At 43.9% G+C, this 21473-nt stretch overlaps 1 protein-coding gene across 2 annotated transcripts in view; it reads left to right on the top strand.

Annotated features, from left to right (window-relative positions):
- Positions 1-6013: 6013 nt before the first annotated feature.
- The window catches only part of TTC39B (tetratricopeptide repeat domain 39B), a 116795-nt gene continuing 101335 nt past the window's right edge, over positions 6014-21473 (top strand). Inside the window, exon 1 of one of the 2 annotated variants that reach the window (XM_040631450.1) lies at positions 6014-6254. In XM_040631450.1, coding sequence (XP_040487384.1) covers positions 6015-6254 — 240 coding nt within the window. In that variant the 5' untranslated portion in view covers position 6014. The remainder of the gene's footprint in view (positions 6255-21473) is intronic. The other variant, XM_008689832.2, reaches the window with a different exon arrangement.

The raw sequence follows: 21473 nt of genomic DNA, 5'->3' as shown, positions 1-21473 counted from the left end.
TTTTCTACTTACTGGTGGCCTGATATCTGCCTGGAAGTCAGGCTCACTTGGAGCGGTGAGGATCTACCTTTTTTTCACATCGGTCAACCAGACAAAAAAATGTAGGAAAATGAAATGAAAGTGGTGTTATTGGATCACATGGAAAATAAAGATATATTCTTACCACTTAGATTTTATTGTTGTTGTTGGAAGAATATCAAGGAGAAAACTGTCACAGCCTTTCACTGAGATGGAACGCTCATGTTAGACCTTGTACGCTAAGTAGCAACACAAAAGCCCTTTTCTCGTTTCCCATCCTGAACTCTTGGTGGGCTATGTCGGGCAGGTGGGCTGCTTGTGCCCTGAGGACTCAAGGTGCTTGCCATAATTTAGAGCAGTGGTTCTCAAGGCATGGTTCTTGAATTAGCAGCCCCAGCAGCAGCCAATAGCCCTAGCAAAAGTGGGCCCCACCCCATGCCTACCTAATCAGAAACTGGGGGTTGAGCCAGTAACTGTGTTTTAACAAGCCTTCTAGATGATTCTGCTGCATGCTCAAATTTGAGAATCACTGCTTTTGAGACACTTAGAGCTAATTATTACAGTGCTGAATCAAAACTGATTTCAGAATATAGATATTACTACCTGTAAGTCGAGAAGGTTTGTATCTGTGACTCCTCCTCTAGATAAGCATAAGAACTGCTCTGATATAAACCCAAAGTGCCCAATCAGAAGTGTTATAGATACTGGGACTAAAAGAGGCTATGAGAATAGAATTAAAGATGGTCAAAGATAATTATGGGTTTGCTAAACCTATGCATGAAATACAATGAGAAGATCACTGAAGAAAAAAGCAGAATGTGGAAATATTTGGACTTGTAAGACATTAAAAAACTCCAGCAATGTAAAGGGAAACATGCCAGGGGCGCCTGGATGGCTCAGTCAGTTAAGCATCCCCTTTGGCTGGGGTTGTGATCTCAGGGTCCTGGGATCGAGCCCCATGTCAGGCTCCCTGCTCAGTGTGGAGTCTGCTTCTCCCTATCCCACTCCTCCTGCTTGTGTGTGTGCTCTCTCTCTCTCAAATAAATAAATAAATAAAATATTAAAAAAAAAAAAGCCAGAAAAGAAGGCCCAACATTGCCCAGAGAAAGATGACTTGTGGGAGGTACCCTCCGGAGAGAAGGTGTACGTGGGCTGCTCAACTGCTCCAAGTCAACTTCTCCAATCCAACACCAACCGGAAGCTATAAATGCTTTAGCCCGATAAGTGGGAAGGTATGTGGGAACCCAGAACATCTCATAACACTTTGAATTAGATATGTATACCTTTAGATTTAGGTTTGTTTGCATATCACGGAAAACGCAGTATAATGGTGGGTTAAACAAGATAATAATTGATTTATCGTTCATGTGATATAAATGTAGGATAGGTAGTCAGTACTTGTGAGGCAGCTCTGCTGTTATCAGGAATCCAGATTCCTTTTGTCTCTTTGATCCACCATATTAGTTCATGGTTTCCATTCTCAAGGTATTAATTCATGGTCCAAAAGGATGGAAGGAACTCCAACCATCACATCTCTTCTAGGCTGTGGGAAGGAGGAGAGGCAGAAGAGGGAAGGGCACATGCCTCTTTTTTTAGTCCTTTCCCTTTAAACAGCTTTCCTGGAAGTCAAATATAATATATTTCATTGGCCAGAATTTAATTATATCAGCCATTCCTCGTTGCAAAGAAGTCCTTGAAAATGTAGTCTTTTAGCTGGGTACCGGGCTGCCTTATATAAAATCAAGTTCTGGGGCTCCTGGGTGGCTTAGTGGGTTAAGCGTCTGCCTTCAGCTATGGTCATGATTCCAGGTCCTGGGATCCAGCCCCACATGGAGCCCCACATAGGTCTCCTTGCTCAGTGAGGAGCCTGCTTCTCCCTCTCCCTCTGCAGCCCCCCCTGCTTGTGCTCTCTCTGTCAAATAAATAAATAAATAAAATCTTAAAAAAAAATCAGGCTCTCTTACTGATGGAAAAAAGGGAGACTGAATAGCAGGTGGTAATGAGCAGTCTCTGCCACAGAGTCCATATTTATTCTTGGTTTTAAATCTTCAACACTACTCTAGGTCTCATATTGCCAAAGTTAGTCTTTATTATGCTTTTCTCTTCTCTGGGTTGCACTTTCCTCTTTTGAAAAAATGAGAGTAATGTAATTTAAAGAGCTATAAAGAAAATAAATAGGAAGGTGATTGGAAAGATCACATACATATACATATATTATATATACTTTATAAATATATATTTATAACAAAGAACTGATAAACAGGGTAAAATGAATGTTCACCCAGCTCCAAATGCCTAGAATAGGGATATTCTTAAGGGAGGATTTCGGCTCTACCAAATGATGAGGTTTTTCCCCTAGCATTTAAGCCTCTCCCAGAGAAATGAATTCATCCCTTTTAGGTCACTGAGGGAACTCTAAGTGCTTAGCTCTTGTATAATTTTGAAAAAAATGAGTTGGCATTAAAGACAGTTATCATGCCTTGCACATTATCCTAAGAAAAACAGTATTTACTTTTTGGATTTCATGTAAATTGCCATCTTTAATCTCTTTCATTATTATTGGTTTGCTCCTTTTTACAAAGCAGTGGCATTACAAGGTCTAAACAAAATTCTTCATGTACCATGAACTTTTGATACTTTCAGTTGTTCACTCAACAACCATTTATTAAGTATCTGTTAAGTTTTGGGCACTGGGGTTTTATTAGAAACACAAAACACAGGGTCTTTCCCTGATGGGAGTTCACATTGTAGTGTGTGTGAGGGGGGTGTTGCTGAGCGAGATAGACCATGGACATATAAACAAATCAACAAGATAGTTCAGATAGGAAAAAGTGCTATGAAGGCAGTAGGAGGACATGGAAGCATGTAATTGGGAGGGAAAGGCTATGTTAGAGGGGAAAGTTCTCCTTGAGGAGCTAAAATACGAACATGAGACAAAGCCACTAACAAATGCATAATTTACAATGAGCACTTATTTCATGGATACAAGCATCTAAAAATTTTTGTTTCTAAATGGAAAACCATTCTCTCCCCCACTACACAAATGATGAAGATGCAACTTTTATTTAAATCAAGTATCAACAAAGAACATCAACATCAGTTAAGGGTAACAGGTTCAGGAATACTAAAGATAAGATTGCGAGCAGTATTAGAATTATTTTGAAATTCAAACAGATCCCAGTAGGTGCGCCTTCAAAATTAAAGAAAAAAATGAGGCACTCGCTCTTGCTTAAATCCTGTTAGTTACTTTTGGGAAATTAAATATTGAGTAATCTCACTTGACTGTTAAGAGTACAACGTCATCAGCAAACTGGCAATGAATTCTGTTACAAAAATGAATCCATTCTAATTGTTTTTTGAAAAAAGCTATTTTATATTGGTGATTCATGATCTTGCAAAATCATACATGTGCAGACAAAGCTGGGATCTGCCAGGAGCAAAGCAAATTTGATTAGATGTTCCAGTGGCTAGAACATATACATTCAGTGTTTATAAATGCTTCCTTAGATATACGAGTGCTGCTTATCTAGTGATGTGAATTTAAGACATACAGAGTTTCAAATTTGATCCCTGATATTAAGAAAAACAAAACAAAACAAAACAACAAAAAAACGCCCACTGGACTTTATCTATAAGAATAGAGTCCTGAAAAATTAGACTTGATTCTCATTAAACATCATCATGCCACTAATTAGAGCCAACTTGTTTTGTATCTCTTCAAAATTTGAGATGACATTTGTAAGACAATAACAAAGCATACAGGAGAGGAAGAAGCCACCAATAAGATAGTTTCACATCAAAAAGATGTGATATTAATTTAGGAAACAATGAACTTTAAAAATCGGAATCATCTGTGAGTAATACAGAGTAGAATCTGGACCAGGAAGGAAATCTAGCCTCAGAAAGTGAAGCAAAACAGAAAAGGGGGTGGAGGGGAGGAGGAATGGAAATTTTCAGGGGTATTCGAATTAAAAGACCTTTAGTTTCCTTCTAGCCCCATCTATTTGATTCAAAGAGCATCCAAAGAATGTACTAACCAGTGAAAAAAAGGACTTATTGAGATGTTATGTAGATAACCCAAAATTCACCCATAAGCATACAATGATTTATAGAAAGTTTACAGTGTTATGCAACCATCACCACAATCTAACATATTTTTTCATGTTGTTTATGGGATAGAAACCACTTTATTTTTCTTTTATAAAGTTACATAGTGATTTGTTAAAATCTGAGAGCAAGTTTCAAGGATGTGAAGGGGACTCACTGAAAATGTCTGTAATAGACATGTGTAGGCAGTTGGTTTACTGCAACAAAGAGAAAGAGAGGCAGAGTGGCTGGAGGCAGGACAGAGTAATGGTTACCAGCCACCTCTTATAGTCAGACTGCTGGAGGTCAGATTCACGTGTCCTTATCTGCTTTAAGCTGTCTGACCTCAAACAAGTTACTTGAACTCTCTGAGCTTCAGTTTACTGATAATAGTACCTACTTCATGGGGTTATAAAGGATAAATGAGATAATATGTATGTGGTGCACAGCATAGTCCTGACACATAGTAAGTACTCAGTAAATCTCAGCTATTTTTTAAATTATCACTGGATGGCCATTAAATAGCCTTTCATGAGCCATACACAAAAAACCACATGCTCTCTGATTCAATTTATGTTAAATTCTAGAAAAGGCAAAACGATGGTGATAGGAAGTAGATCAGCCCTTGACAGAGGCTGGGGAGTGGGGGTAGGAAATTGATAGCAAAGGGGCACAGGGAGCTTTTTAGGGTGCTCTATATTATGATTGGGATAGTGTTTTGTAAACATTCGTCATGGAATTACACACTTAAAATGGATGACTTTTATTGTGTGTAAAATAAAGCGGGCAAAAAATACCCCAACCCTAAAAAATATAGCTTTTAATTTCCTAGTTCGATAGTTAGAACATGTTAGAACATTTTACATGTTAGAAGCAAGAATAAATTTCTAGAGAAGCCTGAGTGGTTTAATCAGATAAGCGGGGGGGGGGGGGCTCTTGATTTCGGTTTAGGGTACTATCGAGCCCCGCCCCCATCCCGCTAGGGGTGGAGCCTGCTTAAGATTCCCCGTCTTCCTCTCCCTCTGACCCTCTCACCCTCTCTCTCTCTAAATTTTTTAAAAAAAATTTAAAAAAAAGAATAAATTTCTAAATTCAGCCAGCAAGTATTTGTTGAGTGCCTACTTTGTGCAAGACACTGTAATAGGTGCTGGGAATGCAGCCTTGAAGAAGACGGCATCTCTACCTTCATAGAGCTTACAGTTCAAGCACGAATTAGATACACATGTTTGGGGTTACAAAAGGGGTCAGTGTGGGATGCTATGGGGATGACATAACCGTGACAGGGGAGTGGGAGGAGTGGTAGAGGAGCTCCAAGTTGTATAAATATCTGTCCCATGGATTTTCTTTTATTTTTCAAACATACACAGAAGCAAACACAGCGTACCTCTATCCGACATGGTGCTTGGGAACGTGGCGTGACAGAGGCTTCTGTGTGACGGGTGATGGTGAGTGACCCAGGGCTGCCCTCTGGTCCCACTGTCTGTGAGACAGGGTGTCCACCTGGCGAAGGAAGCTGACTGGTATTGGCCCAAGGACCAGGTGATACTTCCATCGGCCTCAGGGGTAGCGTGGCCTTGACCTTGATCTCGTCAACCCGGCGTCCTCTTGGCTGCAGGCTGGCACTAGCCCTCAGCACAGCACAGGAAGCGGGTCCCCTCAAGTACTCTCCCAAAAGGTGGACCAAACTTACCGAAGTCCCAGTCTGCGAGATAACTCCCCCCACGAGACGACCCAGCCTACTGGTGACTCCGCCCACATGGGGGTCCGAGGCAGATGCCGGCTGGGGGCGGAGACGCGTTGCGGGAACTTGATTGGCTCTTCAGTTTGAGCCGCGTGGGAGGGCGGGGCGAGGCCGGCGGGAGGCGGAGCTTGCGGCCAGGCGGGCTGCTTGGCGCCCGCTGGGGAAATGGATGCTCTGCAGGTCCGCGGGCGCCGGGGGCGGGGAAAGCACTCGCTCGGAGGCGCGCTGGCCCCGCCCGGGACCCGGCCGGAGCTCGGGGCCGCCCCCTTCCTCCCTCACTGGCGCTGGGCTGAGCTTGGAGCAGAGAAACGGAGTCGGCCCTGAGCTGAGTGTTTGGTTTTTGGGTGGCGGCAGCCTGAGGAGGAACATGGCGCTCCTAGGCAACGGAGCAGAGCTGGAGGCGGACGAGGTACTGACTGGTGGGGGTGCGGGCACTGCCCCTGGAGTCCCGGAGGGATGAGCGAACCTGGGTAGGGACCGCCAAGGTCCCGCCCCCTTGGTTCCCAGTTCGGGACAGGCAACCTCCCGTCGGAGGAAGGGGCACGGGCTGTGGATGGGGGCACCCGGTCTGGGAGGTCTGTCCCCGCGCGAGCGTGGAGGGCGCTCGGAGCGGAGGCGGTGCGGACGTTCTGGGCGCCCGCACGGTGGGGTCGTGGTTATAGAGGACACCACGTCGGAACTGCGGGTGATGGGTGCGAGAGCGCGGGATCCGCTGCACTGCGCTGTTCTGAGCTTCTTCAGGAGCGCCTGGGCTTTTTTTTTTGAAGTCTGACCCTGAAGTCCCGACACTGGCCCTCTGGGGTTTGCGGAATATCACTTCTATGGAAGTTTCCAGGTGTCAGAACTGAAAGGCTTACAGTTGGGGACAGGAGGGGGTTAGCTGGGGGCGGGGGGGAGAAGACACCCGGGGGTGTCTGCTCGAGCGGGCTGGGCAGGGGCTGCCGAGGGGCGGGAGGGCTGGGGACCGGAGCAGCCGCCCAGGAGTTGGTGCTTTCTCCTCGGTCCACAGGGCACAGGCCTTTCCCATGCAGGTCCGCAGTGTCGGTGGTGGACGGGGGAAGGCGCTTTGAGAACCGACTCCAGCCTCCTGACTTCTCAACTGTATTTGAGTCATTAGTCACTTCCTCCTGTGGCCGGCGCGCGGGGGTCTGAGCACCCTCGGGCGCGCGCGCTGGACCTGTTGATTCATGGACTGTTCCTTTCAGCACTTGGCAGATCGGTCGAGACGCTCCCTCTTGCGCTGGAAGTTGAGGCCGGCAGCAGGAGCAGCAGCCGCAGCACCCACAGTTGCTGCTGCTGCCATTTTACCTGACTTGAATTTTACAAGTCGCTGCCGGGGGAGGTTTAGTTTCAAATGATGCAATAGTGGAAGATCTGGAGGAGGCAGGTTAAGATTCCTGTCCATCCCTTTAATGTTGGGAAACTCCTGACAATGAATACTGTGTTTTCAGTGTACCCCTTAAAATAAAAGCGAAACAAAAACTAAACTACAGCTCCTTTACACGATGGACAGGCAAGAGGGCAAGCCAGGCTGTTTAAAACCTTTACAGCCAGTCCCTTGTAATGAGGACCCCCGAGATCACAAACCAATGAACTAGAGCTTGCTAAATTGCATCTTTTTATTGTTGAAACTTTTACACTACACGTAAAGGCAGATGATGAAGTAGCGTATTTGTTGCTATTTTCATCCATGACAACCTTTCTTTATTTATAGCTTTAGACTGTCTCTTGGTATGACCTGGAGGCTTCTGTTTTTCTTTCTTCCTGTCTTAGTTCTTTTCTATAATGGAGGTAGTAAAACGTTCATCGTGCTTTGACTATACATACACTCCCTTCCTCAAAAGTTTTTGTGACTGTCTGTTGCATATTAAATTAAGTATTCGTATGCCTGTCATGCAGGGCCCTCTGTGGTATGATCTCAATTTGATGTTCCAGCCCATCCCCAGCTGCTTCCCTATGTATAATCAGTTAGTTTAACCGTGTTATGCCCGTATTATAAATGAGGAAACAAGACTGGCAGTACATAGTAAATGTGAATTGAAATTTTTGAATCCCTAGTCAGCTTATCTAAAAAGATTTGGTACTCTTAGGACTATATAATGTCAGGGCATTGTTGAGCTAGAAAAGGGGATGCTGTTAATTAATGCTTGGACAATAGTTGTAAACTGGGACTGTCCTGGGCATTTCGAGACCTACAGCCACTCTAGCCATACCCACTGTCTACAAGGTGAACTGAAGTGTTGAGATGCATGAGGTAGGGAGGAGGACTCTAGGTCTGTGGGGGAAGTTAGGTTTTGAACAGCAGAGAGCTTGGCACACAGATTCTTGATAAATATACATTTGTTGAATGAATGAATAAAAGCATAAATGATGTTGCTTAATAATTTTCTCAGTGTTTGCTATATCTTTCATTTATTAAATTCAATACCTATTAGATTCCTGTTACATGTAAGGTACTAATTGGTCCCAGGAGATGAACAAAGTACAAACAGAATTTTTTTGTTCCTGCCAGATTCGCTTTTGTCCCTCCATGGTACACCATTTCTATTGGTAGAAATTTTGCAAACATTTATTGAACATTTGCTCTGTGCTCAAACTTGGTAGGTGCCTTAGAAAGAGAAGACACAGTTTTAGCTCTCTAGGATTTTTTTGGCTAGATAGGGAGATAGGACATGTGTACAAGAACTCTAGAATAGAGCTCAAGGCAAGGTAAGCAAGTACGAAGTACTGCATCGTGGACTGGGTACACCTTTCTTATTTGTAGAAAGTCCCTAGTCTTTCAGTGGGCTGAAGCACTGTACCATGAATGAACAAGACCCTGTTTGTCAGTTTTACTGGGCATTTGAAGCTAAAATGGCTATTTCAGCTGGGGAACTTTTTTAAACACTTAATATATTTGATAGTCTTTGTGGCCATTAATTTATATTCCAGAGGAGTAGAAGGGACAAAGTGGTGTAGTTGGAAAAGTAGTAGGCTAGGGATTAGATGAACTGGGCTCTCTGTCACTAATTTGTCCAGTAGCCAGTTACGAATTATGTGTGCAGACATCTGCCTCCAGATACAGCAGTGAACTGGACTGATCAGGTCTCTTTCTATAGCTAGTGATTTCATTGAGCAAGTCTCTCTTTCTCTTAGGGTTCTTTTAAATTTCCTCATCTGAGGAAGGAGAGGCTGGATGAGCCCTAAGTGTTCTTCCAGTTCTAGAAGTCTATGCTTTTTGGGGGGAAGCTCCTTTTTGGGAGAAGAGCTAATAATATGGGAATTCCCTTTCTTTCAAAGTTTCTAAGGAGATGATAGTAGTAGAGGAGCTGTCATGGTAGCTGGTGGATGGGGTGCTTTCCTGGGTGAACTGGTGTTTGTTGTTGTTTTGTTTTGTTTTGTTTTTTCCTGTTTAGTTGCTAGGAGGATAAATGTGGGAACATAGAAGTTAGGGCTTGCAACCTCAAGGGTGGCAAAAATTGTTTCTGGAGGGAGGCAGAAGCATTTTAGATATTGTAATGGTTTTGTAGCCCTTCAGAGCTTGGTCAACAATATCTTATTAACATTAAAATTTCTCTCATTGAGTTTTCTTGGGTATTAGGTAAGCAATGTAGACATCAAGTTCTTGGGAGATATACAGATGTATGCAAACCTACTATAAACCTATGGCAAATAGGTGGCTAGGATTGGAGGATTTTCTATCAGTTACTTGATCTTGAAGTCATCTTTTTCTTTCTTTCTTTTTTTTAAATAAGATTTTATTTATTTATTTGAGAGAGAGAGAGTGAGTAGGAGAAGGGAGAAGGTCAGAGGGAGAAGCAGACTCCCTGCTGAGCAGAGAGTCCAACATGGGGTCCGATCCTGGGACTCTGGGATCACGCCTGGGCGGAAGGCTGACGCTTACCCGACTGAGACACCCAGGCGCCCCTGAAGTCATCTCTTTCTTGATGACCTCCTCATGTGTAGGCTGCCCATTGGCTACCTTGTGGATGTTGCTTATGTTTGGCGCTGAGTGTTTTTGTGCATAACTTGGTATTTGAGAATTAAAGAGGAATAGTTTATATTTTATTATTTAATCCTCCTCAAGTAATTCAGTCCACCAGTAGTTGTCAAGTACTGAAAAGAAAAAATATTGATAGTATCTGAATGACTAACTAGCAGCTACTTAAGTTAAAAATTGTTTTCTCTAGGGGCGCCTGGGTGGCTCAGTCATTAAGCATCTGCCTTCGGCTCAGGGCTTGATCCCAGAGTCCTGGGATCGAGCCCCACATCAGGCCCCTCCACTGGGAGCCTGCTTCTTCCTCTCCCACTCCCCCTGCTTGTGTTCCCTCTCTCGCTGGCTGGCTCTCTCTCTGTCAAATAAATAAAAATCCTAAAAAAAATGGTTTTCTCATAGGAAAAAAAAGTTAAGTTCACTAAAATTAACTTTTTTTTTAAAGTTTATTTTTATGTATTTATCTAGGTAATTTCTATACCCCATGTGAGTTGTGAACTCACAACCCCAAGATCAAGAATTGCATGCTCTTCCCAATAAGCCAGCCAGGCACCCCAAAAAATAACTTTTTAAAAAAAATAACAAAAAAAATTTTTAAAGTAAGCCCCGTGCCCAGGGTGGAGCCCAGCATGGGGAGCTGAAATAAAGAGTTGGATGCTTAACCAAATGAGCCACCTAGGTGTCCCTAAAAAATAACTTTTTTTTTTAAAAGATTTTATTTATTTATTTGACAGAGAGAGGGAGAGCCAGCGAGAGAGGGAACACAAGCAGGGGGAGTGGGAGAGGAAGAAGCAGGCTCATAGCGGAGGAGCCTGATGTGGGGCTCGATCCCATAACGCCAGGATCACGCCCTGAGCTGAAGGCAGACGCTTAACGACTGAGCCACCCAGGCGCCCCTAAAAAATAACTTTTAAGAGGATAATTTTTCAATTGTTTTACCTTCACTGGAAAAATAGCAGTGTTGAATGTCTTTTAAAAATTTGGTTACATAGCTATTATTATGTAGAAGTTAGAAATTTGCGTGTGTAATTTGCTATATTACATTAAAAGCTACTCAGCAAATATAGTTATAAAGTTAAATGTTAATAGCTTTAAAATTTTTAATTTAACTAAAATATGTATTCAGTTATTCCAAATTCATTATTGAATAAAAAGAATAAACTTTATACTTGCTCTTTTAATGTATTAAAGCATTTTAAGATTTCATGGTGGGTGTTGTTAGGAAAAAATGTCTAATAGGGCTCCTTAGGAGGGCAATAATGAAAAAAGTTGAGAAACACCGAGTTGGAGAAAGAAATAGCTCATGTGGCAGATGCTTTCATGGTCTGCCTTTGGCTCAGGATTTATTTAATTTTTTAATTTTAATTTTAATATTATTTTTTTTTGGCTCAGGATTCTTTTTAGGTCTAATTTTTTAAAAAGATTTTATTTATTAGAGAGAGAGAGTGCAAGTGTGTGCTGGGGCATTGGGCAGGGGGAAGAGGGAGAGGAAGAGGGACAAGCAGATGCCCTGCTGAGCATGGAGCCCGACTTGGGCTCAATCCCAGGACCCTGAGATAATGACCTGAGCTGAAATCAAGAGTCAGACGCTTAACTGACTGAGCCACCCAGGCACCCCAGATCTAATTCTAATTTAGAAAATTTATTCATTGGTGGGGTGCCTGGGTGGCTCAGTCATTAAGCATCTGCCTTCGGTTTGGGTCGTGGTCCCAGGGTCCTGGGATCGAGCCCTGCATCGGGCTTCCTGCTCAGCTGGGAATCTGCTTCTCCCTCTCCCACTCGCCCTGCTTATGTTCCCTTTTGCTGTCTCTCTTTGTCAAATAAATATATAAAATCTTTAAAAAAAATTTATCCATTGGAATAGATGAAGTTTAGATAAGATTGATTGCTACAATTTTTAAAAAAAATTTTAAGAAGACTTTATTTATTTACTTATTTACTTATTTGACAAAGAGAGAGAACGAGAGAGTGAGAGCAAGCAAGCACAAGCAGGGGAAGCAGCAGAGGAAGAGGGAAAAGCAGACTTCCTGCTGGGCTCAATCCTAGGACCCTGGGATCATGACCTGAGCTGAAGGCAGACAATTATCCGACTGAGCACCAGGCTCCCTGATTGCTACAATTTTTTTAAGAATCAGATTTGTTCTTTCATTCCACCAGTGTTCACTGAGTGCCTGGTCCATAGATGCTGGAAGTACACACTAAGTGCACACTAAGATAAGACAACATTACTGCCCTTGAGGGACGTACACTGTAGCAAAAGACACAGTTATATGAGTAACTAGTTAAATCTTTGGGTCAAGGTAGATTTTAGGTAGAAGGGCCATGTAATTTATCATCCATAGCAGGGCAGTATGAGAGTAAATGGGTGCTTTCAGTAGTTACCCTAGGACAACAGGTGCAACACAGGGATGCCACCCTAGTTTAGGGGCTGGCAGGGACTTTAAGGAAGAGATGGTATTTGAACTGGGTCTTGAATGGTGAGCAGGCTTGTGCTGGGCAGAGCAAGTGGGATACGGCACAGGCTTGGTGGAAGTTGAGATGGGCAAGGATGAGAGCACGTGTGGGTTCAGCAGGGCGCTCAGCATGTGGGAGGGAGAGCCAGTAAGGGCTGAGACTGCAAAGTGTAGCTTGGATCATGTGGTGCAGTGTCTGGAACATTGTGCTAAGGAGTTTGGGTTAAATCTCCTAAAAAACGGGAATCTGGGAGGTTTTTTAGGTAGGCAGGTGGGGTAAGGATATTTATTTTAGAAAGATTAATGTGGTAAAGTTGATGCAGCCAGACTGTGGAGGTGGCAGCAGGAAGGGTGAGTGGCTGTTGTAACAGTTAGTGTGGGAGGAGGTGAGGACTGAAGTGGAGCAGAGGCCACAGGCTTCCAGAGAAGAGGCCAGATGTGAGGGAAAACATGGAGAAGGAAGGGGCTTGGGGGCCTTTATCCTAGTTTGAGGGCCAGTGGATGGGGAGTGGTGGGGAGCTGCTCAGTGATAGTTCTGGGTTCCTGTGTGGCTTGGCGGTGGTGCTATTAACACAGGAGGAGTGGGCAGAGAGGATGGGGGAGGACCTGACATAGAATGTGCTCACCTTTGTCACTCACTGTGACTCTCCTTACCAAGGGGAGCATGAGCCCTTTGTTTATAAGGGCATGAGTCTGGGCCAGGTTAAGAAAAGCGTGTTTGTAAATTGGTTCTGCAGGTTAGTGGAAGGAAAAAAATAGCGTCCGTTTATACCATCAGACCCTTACTCCTGCTCAGGTTAACCAACAGGCAGTTTTCCTGAAATGTTCATTCTTTTGTCTCTTGAGATGCCGTCTATACTTGGAATGCCATCTTCTCAGGGAAACTTGCCTTCCTTTTCTTTTCCCCTTCCCTTCATACTTGGATAACCCCTTCCTTGCTTTCAAGTCCAGGAGCAGAGGTATGCTGTCTCTCGAGGCTGGTCTTGGATCTTCCTGGCGTTAGCTGTTTGCCTTCTTATCTTAGTTCCGTGCCCAAGGGTGCAGTTACTAATTATCCACTGTGTTAATCTGATACTGTGAATTCTGTGAGGCTTATGGTTTCCACCTAACCATCTGTTGACATCTCCCCAGCCCCAAGTCTGGGGGGGGCCAGTGGCCTTCTCCGGTGGGTCTCCTGAAGTCACTGTGTGCTCACTTTCCAGAAGATGAATACATGGAGACTGTCCAGGTGCTTGTGAGGCTTCCTGGGGAGAGCTTTCTGCTGGTCTCCACCTGTGTCAGAACTTTTCTTCCACTCACGTTGCTTAGTGGATATTGGTCACACACCCTTGCTGATTGGCTGTGTTGATTTGGTCATCACGCCTCTCTAAAGGGACTCCTCAAGTGTTGACTGCCTGGCATTTCATAATGCCATTATGCAACTTATGCTCTTTATTTAAAGACTTTGGGTGTGTAGTAAGTGCTTCTTTGCTGAGATCTGTGGACATGTCCCCTTAGTACTGCTAATATTTTGCTGACATATATGTAGGGCCTATATATTTTTAAATATTTTAATGAAGGAATGCCACATGTATGTATTTGTTGGGTTGGATTGCAACTGGTAAATAAGAATTATTCAGTCTAATTTAATGTGTTGGATATTGCATTAGGTGCTGTAGGGGCAAACACGGCTCCGGCTCTAAGTTATGATCTAGTGGGGAATGGGAGCAGATGTGTAGACAAATAGACATAATACTCTGTGCTGAGAACCATAGAGGAGGGATACCAGGGTGCTTTGGGAACACAGTGGAGGGCACCTCATCCAAAGGAGGGGATTGGTAGTCAGGAGATGGTTTCCTGGAGGAGGCCACTTCTTAGAAAATCTGGATCTTACAGGGTAAATAGGGGTTGGCTGTGTAGGAGAGAGAGTTGGGGATGAGGGGAGCCCTTAAAGTGTGTCCCAGGGAGAGGGAATGGCAAGCATAAAATATAGAAGTGAGGGAGAGTTGGTGGTGCTCTAGGTGGCAGGGAATGAGTGTGAAAGGTAGGAAGGGCTGTTCGAGTCTTTCTTGCCCAATCGTGGATATCATTGTGTTCATCTAAGGGTGTAAGCTGAGAAGAGGTGTGGAGAGATCAGTGGGTGGTTGGTGGCTCTCTCTGGCAGTGCGTGGAGGCTGATGGGAGGGAGACAGGACCCAAGATGAGGAGGCAGGTAGATTTCTGGTGTTTTGTTTTGTTTGTCCGATGACTGTTACAGCCCTTTGAAGGCTGACTCTATGCCAGGGTGGCTAAGCAGTGGGATAACACAATGGGTAAGATACAGAGCAGATACTTGGGAATACAGACACATGCACACAACTCTGCCCTGAAATAGGGGAGGGCGCAGACAGCATGTACACCCCGGTGCTCCTAGGAAGAGGAGAGGACTTTTCCCAGGGCAGTCATCAGGACATCATGGGGATAGCATGCCCCCACCCACAAGTCAGCTGAGTTGGATTCCTGACCAAGTCTTTGTGTGACTTAGAGCTACCCAGCTGTGTGACTTAGAGCAAGTCCCTTAAACCTTTTGGGCTCCGGTTTCCTCCTAGGTAACGGGAAAGAGTTGACATTGACCATCTATTTCTGAAGTTCTTTTAAGCTTTGACATCTATGATCTAGACAGTGGCTTTTTTTTTTTTAAGATTTTATTTATTTATTTGACAAAGAGCTAGAGAAAGAGCACAAGTAGGCAGAGCAGCAGGCAGAGGGAGAGGGAGAAGAAGGCTCTCCGTTGAGCAGGGAGCCCCACATGGGGCTCGATCCCAGGACCCTGGGATCATGACCTGAGCCGAAGGCAGCCGCTTAACTGACTGAGCACCCAGGTGCCCCTACACAGTGGCTTTTGATCTGGATGGTGAGGGGTGGATTTCAGCAGGCAGCGGTGGAATGAAGGTGTGATCCATTCCACCTTCATTCCTTCAGGCAGAGGGAGCAGCAGAGGAAACGTGCTCGGGCATGGATGAAGCATGACGGAGACCATTGTGCTGAGGCAGAGGGTGTGTGGGAGCTGTGGGCTGAGGCAGGGGAGTCTACTGTGTGTTGTAGCAGATTCTGGCAGACCTTCAGTGCTCAGTGAAGGAGTTTAGGTTTGTTTTATTTTCTAATTTCTTTTTTGATAGTGGGGAGACACATGTATCCTTTCATATTTGGGGAAGGTCTTTCCTTCTCTTTTTTTCGTTTCTTCCTTCTTTCCTTCCCTCTTTTCTCTTCTCTTTTTCTTTTCTTTTCTGTTTTCTTTTTCTCTTTTCTTTTGTTCTTTTTTTTCTTTTCTCTCTGTGTCTCTCTGCCTCTCTCTCTCCCTTCCAGTATAGGAAGCAGTGATGATTCTATGATTCTATTTTAGTTTCCCTTTCTCCTTTCCCAACTCGTTTCTGAAATTTTAAACTAATGACTGTCAGCTGCAATGCAGTGTTTAAGGAGGCAGACAATTCAGATGTGCCTGAGTAATTCCATAAGCTTATGTTTCATCACATAGATTCTTACAAAGTTTTGAGATGCAGAACCACATGACCCACCACTCTGGTGTGGTCAGCAGGACCAGTCCAGGTTTCTCTGTGGCGGGGGTCCCCTTAGTCCTTTTCTCCCTCCCTGCTTCCTTAGACCGCTCTGTCCCAGAGTTCTGGGGGTCCTGGTCTTTTTTCAACTCATGGGTCACAGTTCCTTCCATTCAGAACTAAAGGAAACAAACCTCAGATTCTCACATCATTTTAAGGCCAAATGGGGTGTGATCTCTTCGAAAGGAAGTGGGCAAGACAGATGACTGAGTGGGAGATTCCTGAAGAGAGGGGAATGGGGCCTGACTCCAAAACCTCTCCCAGAAGCACGCATGCGTCATCATCCGTGTGGAAGCATTGACGGGGTGCTCATTGCCCAAGAGCAGCTACGCTCTGTGCAGAGTAGTATCGAGCTTCTGAAGAGGGCCAGCTTGGGTTCAGATCCTGGCTTCCCATTTGCTGTGTGACTGGGCATGTTATTTAACGTGTCTGATGCTCTTCGTTTATAAAATGGGGATAATGATGCCTACCCTAGAAGGTTACTGATGAGGATGAAATAAGAGTTTACTTGACAAAGCACTTGGCATATAGAATTACTCCAAAAATGGTGGTTCTCTTTTTCCATATGCTTTTACCTTAAGATCTTGCTGCCACTGCTTATTATTTATGGGTTTGATGAAGAATCTGCAGCAAATGTTTTAGTGTGTTCAAATATAGTTTTACCTTATTTTTGCAGCCAACTAAGAAGGAAATTCTGTGTAAGCATGTCCGAGAAGCAGGAAATGACTGGCCCAGGGTTGCTCAACTCACTTAGGCACAGAATTGGCATTAGAAGCCAAGTGCTCTAACTCTACATTCAGTGCCCTTCCCACTAGGGTGGCAGACTTTGTCAGAAGGACAAATGCACTCTGCCCTCTTCCTGTCTGTTTTTGTAAATAAAGTTTTTTGTTTGTTTTTGTTCTTTTTTTTTTTTAGAGGGAGAGAGATTAAGCGAGAGAGAGAAAGAGCGTGGAGGGGCAGAGGGAGAAGGAGAGAGAATCCTCAAGCAGACTCCCCGCTGAGCGTGGAGCCTGATTTAGGGCTTGATCCCATATCCCTGAGATCATGACCTGAGCTGAAATCAGGAGTCGGACACTTAACCAACTAAGCCTCCCAGGTGCCCCACAAATAAAGTTTTATTGGGACACAGCCATGCCTGATTGTTTAGGTGTTGCCCATGACTGCTTTCACACTACAACTGCAGAATTGAATAGTTGGGACACAGACTATATGGCCCACATGGCCTAAATATTTATTAGTTCTTTAGGTGATTTCAGGGGCTATGTGTAAGTTTGTTTATAATGTGTTGTAAGCCTTATGAATTAAATTTGCTTATTTCCTTAATACTCATATAAGCATCAAAAACTAGGAAAAAATAGAAATCTGTTTGACACATCCCATGACGTGGTACGGTACAAGTTCTGGAGTTAGATGGACATGGTTTGAATCCCTGCTCCTCCTTGTACAACCTTGGATAAATTAAACTTCAGTTTCATCTGTAAAACGAAGAGAATAGAACCTACTTCAGTGGATTATTGCAGGGATTAAAGCCCTATAAAGTGCTTAGCTTATGGGGTGCAAATGTTGGCCCTTAGCTCTATTGTGGTTGAGACTGCACATGTGGATGCTTGACATTGTTTTCCCAGCCGGTTAAGGAACTGGGTCTGTGAGGGTCAGCCCCTCCACGCTCCACTGCAACTCCCGTCCGGTGGATCCCTTTAGGATAGATGCAGTTAGCTTTCAGGCTAGTCCCAAGACTCCAGCTGGGTCAGTTCTGCGAGTTTATAGTCTTCACACTTTCCTTCCCTGAGGAGGGAGCGGAAACCACTTACCACAAAAGACAGTGGTCAACAGGGGCTCAGTGCAGAACAGTGTTAATATTTGTCAGGAAGGCATTTGGCAGTTATCAGTTATATTTTGAAAATGGCATTTCCCCATCGACACATAAATGGTATGTAACCTTTGGTTTTTCCAAACATTTTGCTGTGCAGGATGGTTCCCTCTTTAACATTGTTGAATGTCGTAACATTCTTTACAGCCTTTTCATGTAGCAACTGGATGTTAACAGGAGACTGTGTTTGGTTACTTAGCATAAGAAGTTAAAAGGTAAAGGAGGTGACAGTGTGTGTGTGCACACTCCTGGCCCTGGAGCAGGTTCTAGGGTTCTTGCTCAACCCCACAGCAATGTGCAATGCCAGACTGCTCTTCCTAAAGTTCAAGTCCTGTTTAAAATCTGTTCACAGGTTCATTGCCTTTGAGATATTATGCAGACACCTTAGCATGGCATATAAGGCCTTCCCTACGACCTAGCTTACTGGTGTTCACACTTTAGTGTGCATAGATCCCCAGGTTAGGGGAGCGGGTGACTTGTTAAGATGCACATTCCTAGGCCCCCTACTGAACCAGTCCTATTCAGTAGGTCTGGGGTGGCTCCCAGAAGTTTGCATTTCTAACAAGACTAATAGTGCTGAAGTGCTTGTGACCTCCCTTCCACTCCCCAGCTCCCAGAAGGTCAGTCCCAGCCTTTAAGATGCTATTCCCTCACCTGGCCAGTTCCTCTTCATCGGTTAAGACTTGTGGACACTTCTCCTCCAGACTTTCTAGATACTCCCTTCTTCCCTCCGCTCCAGGTGCTCAATAACTATATAGTGTTCTTGGCTGCCTGGTAGGAGAAATATCCCTCTTTTGGCACACATGCCATGACATCTGGCAGGGATGGGACGGAGCTGTCCCCTTGTTCCAAAAGGAAAGGGTGTTCTTCTTCCTAGTCGAGAGCAGAAAAGGAACTCCCTTCAGGGGTTTCTAACAATGCGGTATTTTTATCTTCTCAACCAGGAAGGAGAATTTGCATCCACAATCTATTGGCCTGATTTCAATACACTTGAAAAACAGAACAGCTTTATTGAGGTGTAAATACATATCATAAAATTGACTCCTTTTAAGTGTACAATTCAGTGATTGTTAGTAAATTTACAGAATTGTGCACAGATCACCACAATCCAGTTTTTTTTGAAATTGAGGTATAATTAACATAATCTTTGTATTCATTTTAGGTATACAACATATGGTTTGATATTTGTACATACTGCAGATGATCGCCACAATGAGCCTAGTTAACATCTGTCCCCATACATTACTGACATTTTTTTTCTAGCGTTGAGAACCTTTAAGATCTACTCTCTTAGCAGCTTTCAAATATGCAATATGTTATTATTAGCCATAGTCACCATGCTGTGACTATGTCACATCCCCAGGACTTATTTATTTTTTAAGTAGAAATTTGTACATTTTGACCCCCTTCATTCATTTTGCCCACCCCTCTCCCCCCACCACAATCCAGTTAAGAACATTTCCATCACCCCATAAAGATTCCTTCTACCCATTTGCTTTCACCTCAATACACTTTTAACACTTAAAATAATTGAACAATTTAAAATCACCAGAAGAAAATAAAATTTCTCAGGCAGAAATAAAAAATGAGATGCCATTATATATGATAGGGATAATGCAAAAGTGTTGGCCATCAAAGAACAGGATTGGAGAACAGGGTGCATTTTTTTAAAAAAGATTTTATTTATTTATTTGAGAGAGAGAGAACAACCTGGGGGAGGGGCAGAGCAGAGGGAGAAGCAGACTTCCTGCTGAGCAGGGAGCCCAGTGTGGGGGCTTGGGGCTCCATCCCAGGACCCTGGGAGCATGACCTGAGCTGAAGGCAGATGCTTAACCAACTGAGCCACCGAGGCGCCCCTAACGGTACATTTTGGTCAGCACTTGACTTGGCTCTTACACTGTGACATCATCAGAACAGAGGTTCGAGGGCTGCATGAATTACCCCTGTCCAAATGAAGAATTTGTCCTGTTTGTAGGAAAGCAGATGTGTAGTGTACATGGATAAAAGTTTTTCCTATTTTCTTGTTCATTACCCAAGGCAGATGCTATTTATCCAGTATGTTTAGCTCCTGCTAGAGGAATAAACAAGCAGTTGCTTTTCTAAGCCATTAAGTAGTTGAATCAAACAGGCTATCCCCATAGCTGGTCTTGAGTGGGACAAAGAGTCAAATGAAATCAGCCTCTTTTTAGGCATCACTGAATTTCAGATTTGTTGTGTCTCTTCTTAGGAAGGCATGTGAGAGAGAAGGGAAAGAATATGGGAGGGCTTGCAGGTTAGCAGACGTCACCTGAGAGAGTTCTGCCACTGGCTGGCAGTGTGACCTTGGGTAGGTTACTTAATCTGATTCTCTCTGAGCTTCAGTTTCTCACCAGTCAAATGAGGATTCTAATGCCTACCTCACAGAGGTGCTGTGTGCAGCCCTGGCACCACACCCAGTGCCCCCGTACTATAAATACTGAGTTGCAGCCATTAATTTGAATAGCAACTACGTATTGATTTCATTTTTTATCAGTACATTCAGATGGCTAGAGTTTTATAGAGCAGGAAAGAATCATGGTGAGATGGTATCAAGTACAGCAACTAGCTATATTGAACATCTTGATATTAAATATTCATTTGCTGATATTAATTTGAAGATTTAGTTTTGGGAGAGAAGGTTTTGTTTTGTTTTTATTTTAAAATGCAAGCAGTGGTAAATGTCCTTTTGGAGAACCGGCTCAAGCCAGGTAACCAAGGGCAAGGCAGTCGGAGCCATAGTTTCCCCGCTCCCACAGTGGGGCTAAGTGAAATAACACGTGCAGTCTGGCTGGGGTAGATAGGGAGCTTTCACAAAATGACTATGATGACTATAATTTATTCATACACTTAATGCTTTTAGCAGCGTGAGCTGTTCACATTTCTAACAATTTGCTAATTTAGTACTAATAGCATATGTGTGTATGTGCGTGTGCGTGTGTGTGTGTGTGTGTGTGGTATTTCTCCCCCCTTTTCCAAGTAGAAAACATTGAGATTTGTGGAATTCTTTTTCATCAGACATAAAGCACATCTGCTCTAATTTCATAAATAGTTGAGATGACTTTACTAAGACATGAGACTCCACAAATCAGAATGTTTCTAATTATATTTGGCATTTAAAAAAGTAAAAAGCTACTAGCTTGGGGCGCCTGGGGGGCACAGCGGTTAAGCGTCTGCCTTCAGCTCAGGGCGTGATCCCGGCGTTATGGGATCGAGCCCCACATCAGGCTCTTCCGCTATGAGCCTGCTTCTCCCTCTCCCACTCCCCCTGCTTGTGTTCCCTCTCTCGCTGGCTGTCTCTATCTCTGTTGAATAAATAAATAAAACCTTTAAAAAAAAAAAAGTAAAAAGCTACTAGCTTAGAAAGAATCATTTTCTTCTTCTAAAGGCTTACCTGTTTTTACCTCCCTTTGTAGTTTGCAGAGGAGGAGGTTGCATTTGAATTTAAGTAAGGGTCCCCCTTTTTGATATACACAAGCCCAGTCCCAGTCCACACTTCGGGTGCACATCCTGCGGAAGCAGGTTTCACAGGACAGGAGATTAGGCTCCCCTCAGGGACATGGGACATGCTTACATGAATTCCTGTCTCTTTATTAAAGACCACAAAGCATTCCATTTCAATTGTGGCAATTTGGAGACAATCATCCTTTCTATAATTATTTCAAGAGCAAACACAAGGCTTTGGGGGAACAATTTAAAACGGCATCGTCCAACCAAACCAGCCCTCCCTGTGCCTCATCCACGA

Source organism: Ursus maritimus, unplaced genomic scaffold, assembly GCF_017311325.1.
Source record: "Ursus maritimus isolate PB19 unplaced genomic scaffold, ASM1731132v1 scaffold_17, whole genome shotgun sequence".
Taxonomy (NCBI): Eukaryota; Metazoa; Chordata; class Mammalia; order Carnivora; family Ursidae; genus Ursus; species Ursus maritimus.
Note: the sequence above shows the minus strand (reverse complement) of the source record. Positions and strands in the feature narration are given on the sequence as shown.